Here is a 5211-nt window from a genome sequence, read left to right as displayed (position 1 = left end):
TGCAGTGTTCTGCTCTGGTGAGTTGAGATTTATTCTCAGTTTATGGAGAAATCTGTGTCTCATTTTCAGCACAGTGAAAGGAAGTGATGATTAACTGAACCTACAAAGTCATCTATTTAACTTTAAAGAAACCTGAAATCAGGGTGTGATTACTTTTCACAGAAGTGGAATTGAAACTCTGAGCATTCGGACAAGAGAGAACAACAACAGCAGCAAAATATCATGGCTTCTAAGTTTTCAGAGGAGGATTTCTCCTGTCCTGTGTGCTGTGAAATCTTCAAGGATCCTGTTGTTCTGCACTGCAGTTACAGTGTGTGTAAAGTGTGTTTGCAGCAGTTCTGGGAGACCAAAGGATCCAGAGAATGTCCTGTTTGTAGGAGGAAGTCATCTGCGGCTGATCCTCCCATAAACCTGGCCTTAAATAACCTGTGTGAGACTTTCTTACAGGAGAGAAGTCTGAGATCTTCATCAGGGTCTGAAACAGTCTGCAGTCTGCACAGTGAGAAACTCAAACTCTTCTGTCTGGATGATCAACAGCCGGTGTGTGTGGTGTGTCAGACTTCAAGAAAACACACCAACCACAAATTCTGCCCCATTGATGAGGCAGTAACAGACTGTAAGGTAAATAAAACGTACATATGAACTCATGGGTCACATGTCAACAAATGCTGTTGTTCATAATTATGACAATTACTTTGTAATCAATTTAGTACATCTGAGTTCAAATTTTATCAAAAACACAGAGACTCCATGCAGCGTGTTAATTTATTTCAGGAGAAGCTCAAAACTGCACTGAAGCCCCTACAGGAGAAACTGAAGATATTTAAAGACTGGAAACTGAAATGGAGTCAGACTGCAGAACATATAAAGGTTAGAATCAATAACATGGGTTTGATATTATAATTATATTTTGTTTCATTGCATAATCAGTGATCTTTCATTTGATTTCCTCTTCACTGCAGATTCAGGCCCAACACACAGAGTGTCAGATTAAGGAGGAGTTTAAGAAGCTTCACCAGTTTCTACGAGATGAAGAGGCAGTCAGGATCACTGCACTGAGAGAGGAAGAGGAGCAGAAGAGTCAGATGATGAAGGAGAAGATTGAGAATCTGAGCAAAGACATATCATCTCTTTCAGACACAATCGGAGCCATAGAAGAGGAGATGAGAGCTGAAGACGTTTCATTCTTAGAAGTGAGGGCCATTTAGTCATTATTTATACTGCGAGAAAGTAAAACTTTTTTCCATCACCAGAAATGTCACATTTCAGTGGTGTAAAAATGTAAATCATATCCACTGATATTTGCTTTGTTGTTTTACAGAACTACAAGGCCACAGTGAAAAGGTGAGTGATGTGCTTCCTGTCGCTCTCATTCTCTGTGTTTCTGAATCCAAACCCACAGCAACACTGACTCCTGAATGTTTTTACAGAGCCCAGAGCACACTGCAGCATCCAGAGGAGCTTTCAGGAGCACTGATCCATGTGGCAAAACATCTGGCCAACCTGCAGTTCAGAGTCTGGGAGAAGATGCAGTACACCGTCCAATACAGTAAGACAATGGCTTAGGTTTGGTATTAACATTGGTGGGGACATAAACCCAATGCCAACCCTCAGTGGCGCCAACTTCAGGTCAACATAATAGAGTCGCAATATTTTGCTCTGTTGTGTTCCACCAAAAGAGTATCCATTATCTCTCCAAAGTCCAGACATTTAAAATTTGAAGTTCAGAACTGTAATAATTCATGAATAATAATAGTATACAGTTCATTGGGCAGCATGGTGGTGTAGTGGTTAGCACTGTTGCTTCACAGCAGGAAGGTCCTGGGTTCAAGTCCAGCGGCCGGCGGGGGCCTTTCTGTGTGTTGTGTGCATGTTCTCCCCGTGTCTGTGTGGGTTTCCTCCGGGTGCTCCAGTTTTCCCCCACAGTCTAAAGACATGCAGGTTAGGCTAATTGGTGGCTCTAAATTGACCGTAGGTGTGAATGTGAGTGTGAATAGTTGTTTGTCTCTGTGTCAGCCTTGTAGAACAGGATAAGCGACTCCAGATAATGGATGGATGGATGCAATTCATTTGATTAATTGCAAATCTTGCATGTGATGATTAACTCATTCTACCAATTGGCAAACGTGTTTTACAAGCGAATAATGCATTGACTGTCGGGAGGGTGTATGTTCCTTTCCCTCATAAATGGAAGTAAAACACATCCGGAGCCTTAAACACTGCGTTCCATGAGGCTGGCAGGGGGAGTCGGCTCTCTTCTGTGGGATCTTTCACTAGTGTTAGAATGCTAGTTTAAGCTGATATGTGATTGATCTAACGGTAAAACAGGACAAGGGCTCGAGAACCTTTTTGATGCGTTGAAAGGTTACAATTTTACTTGGCAACAGAATGTATATGAATTCTGATTGGTTGTTGTATCTGAATTCTGATTGATTGTTGTTATATTATTGCCCTTCTGTTGCCTTCTTGAGCCCAGAGCGGAGGGGGGAGGGGGAGGAGGGAGTGACAGGGTTCTACAGAGAACATTTTTGCCCCCGCTTTCAAATGAAGCCCCTCGAGAACCAATCAGTTCAGCGGATGTGTGTTCTCGGTATGGGACGTTTTCAAAAGAGTGGCAGGAGGAACCAAACATTTCTGATCCAGAAGGCGGAGGCTGTTTTGCTTATTACGTGAAAATGTTTGAGAGCGAATATTCATGAGCAAATTTTGCATGCTGTTTCGCCCAGTGGAAACCTACAGGAACCATTTGTGTACCGCGATTTTTTTTTTTCTTCAATCAGAAATATTGGTCGGGACACGCCCATACCGTCCATACCCAATTCTTAATTCTGTGTGTGTGTGTTTTCAGCACCTGTAACTCTGGACCCCAACACTGCTCATCCTGGACTCATTGTATCTGATGATCTGAAAAGTGTGAGACCCAGCGATGAGGAACAGAAACTTCAGGATAATCCAGAGAGATTTGATGAATATTGGTATATCCTGGGATCTGAGGGCTTTAACTCAGGGACACACTGCTGGGATGTGGAAGTTGGAGACTGTAGGTGGTGGAGTGTGGGTGTGATGACAGAATCTGCTCAGAGGAAGGGGGAGATATTCTCCAGAAGTGGAATCTGGTATGTGCGGGATTATGGTGATAAACAGTACACAGTTTCTACACCACATCCAGACACTCAGCTCTCAGTAGCACAGAAACTCCAGAGGATCAGAGTGAAGCTGGACTGGGACAGAGGAAAACTGTCATTCTCCGACCCTCTCACTAACACACACTTGCACACTTTCACACACACATTTACTGATAAATTACTGCCATTCCTACATGTTTATGGTTCCCTGAAGATCCTCCCACTTGAGTGCTCTGTAAGAGTGAATCAGATCAGTTAGCATTGATGTTGTTTTATTCCAGTTCATTAATAAAATACTGCAGATTAAAAGATTAGTGTTCTTTGTGTAAGTCTTTTTTCCCCCTTTTGGAAACCCTGAAGCGCACACTGTGATTTTTTTCAAGGGGATCAACTCAAAATATTGACAGAATATCTTGAAATTTATGAATTAACTCAAATAATAAGATATCTTAAAATATATTATTATGATAGCTTTTGAAAGTATGAGGAAGTCAAAATAAGTGAATTAATGATAGACTGTCTTGAAATAACAAGGTATTAACTCAAAATAATGAATTAGCATTTAATTAAAATCACAAAAGTGTTTAAATGTAGAATGAGCTGAAAAGATTATTTAATTTTCTTGATGTATTTTAAATAATTTTAAATAAATTGAGAATTTGAAAGCTCATGTCTTTACTGTATTTGTACTTGTTAGCGTTTGCTGTTAATCTTGGATGAAATGTTTCGCTGTGTGTGTGTGAAAAACTGTGCAGTGGAGGAGAATTCAAGCTCTCAGTTTCCCTCCATCAGCAGTTTGTGGTTTTGTAAAGATCAGATGGATTTGTATGTTAATGCTGCATTAGGTGATGATTCACAAGTTCAAATCAATTCTGAGTGAAATAAATTCACTTTGTTCATTCTGATATTAAACACTATTAATCTGCATAATGAGACAATTAAAATATGCACAAATAAATATATCTGTAATCTGTGTAATGTTTATTATCAACAGTGAAACTGTTTGTGACATGCACAGTTATATATTTGTACAGATGTGTGCAGTGGTGGTTGTTATCTTCATGATTAGTATCAGGGATGTGTTCAGTTTAATGTGTGTGTAAGTGATCACTGAGAGGATGTGGAAGAGAGAGAGGCAGGTGAGAGAGTCAGTCATTAAAGGTGTTAAAAGCAACAATTTTCTCAATGTTCTCTATCGTCATTTAACCGCAAGTTATATTTAACTCTCATCCATTATCCCTGGCTGCTGTATCATACGGGTTAAAACATGACAAGATCTGTCTCGACTATAATAAATAAAAATTAAACATTTAGGCCTAGGTATTTTATTTTTGTCCCATGTCTTCCCACTACACAGTGTTCCAACTTTTTTGGAATTGGGGTTGTATTATTATTACAAAGCTTTGTTAAATACTTGATTCTGATTGGTTTACAGTCTGTTTTTTCTTTATTACAAACTGTTGTTATGGACCACGACATTACCAGAAGCAATAAAATAATTGTAAAACAATATTTTGTGGGGGCGGCACGGTGGTGTAGTGGTTAGCGCTGTCGCCTCACAGCAAGAAGGTCCTGGGTTCGAGCCCCGGGGCCGGCGAGGGCCTTTCTGTGCGGAGTTTGCATGTTCTCCCCGTGTCCGCGTGGGTTTCCTCCGGGTGCTCCGGTTTCCCCCACAGTCCAAAGACATGCAGGTTAGGTTAACTGGTGACTCTAAATTGACCGTAGGTGTGAATGTGAGTGTGAATGGTTGTCTGCGTCTATGTGTCAGCCCTGTGATGACCTGGCGACTTGTCCAGGGTGTACCCCGCCTTTCGCCCGTAGTCAGCTGGGATAGGCTCCAGCTTGCCTGCGACCCTGTAGAAGGATAAAGCGGCTAGAGATAATGAGATGAGATGAGATATTTTGTGTCAGATGTTGAGTTTTTTTAGTACGTCACTGTGTAATAAATGGGATAATGTACAGTGAGCCAATTCTTATCGCAAAATAAAATCCTTTCAGGGTGATTCAGGACCTTCTCTGCTTTGTGTTGGACTCCTGCATCACCCTGTCAGGGTGTATTTCATGATAATAACCAGCTTACTGTACA

At 41.0% G+C, this 5211-nt stretch overlaps 1 protein-coding gene across 1 annotated transcript; it reads left to right on the top strand.

The window, feature by feature from the left end:
- The first annotated feature begins 222 nt into the window (after nucleotides 1-222).
- Nucleotides 223-3384, top strand: LOC132891571 (E3 ubiquitin-protein ligase TRIM35-like). Its single transcript, XM_060929278.1, has 6 exons — nucleotides 223-621; nucleotides 775-870; nucleotides 963-1193; nucleotides 1322-1344; nucleotides 1431-1549; nucleotides 2849-3384. Exons 1-6 carry the CDS (start codon nucleotides 223-225, stop codon nucleotides 3382-3384), a joined length of 1404 nt encoding a protein of 467 aa, XP_060785261.1.
- Nucleotides 3385-5211: the final 1827 nt, after the last annotated feature.

The sequence above is a fragment of the Neoarius graeffei genome, chromosome 9, assembly GCF_027579695.1.
Source record: "Neoarius graeffei isolate fNeoGra1 chromosome 9, fNeoGra1.pri, whole genome shotgun sequence".
Taxonomy (NCBI): domain Eukaryota; kingdom Metazoa; phylum Chordata; class Actinopteri; order Siluriformes; family Ariidae; genus Neoarius; species Neoarius graeffei.
The sequence above is the reverse complement of the archived record's forward strand: the minus strand, read 5'-3'. Positions and strand labels throughout refer to the sequence as shown.

Coding starts and splice junctions, on each gene's coding strand:
- LOC132891571 (XM_060929278.1), top strand. CDS start 223: ATGGCTTCTAAGTTTTCAGAGGAGGATTTCTCCTGTCCTGTGTGCTGT. Junction 622..774: donor AGGCAGTAACAGACTGTAAG/GTAAATAAAACG, acceptor AATTTATTTCAG/GAGAAGCTCAAAACTGCACT. Junction 871..962: donor AGACTGCAGAACATATAAAG/GTTAGAATCAAT, acceptor TCTTCACTGCAG/ATTCAGGCCCAACACACAGA.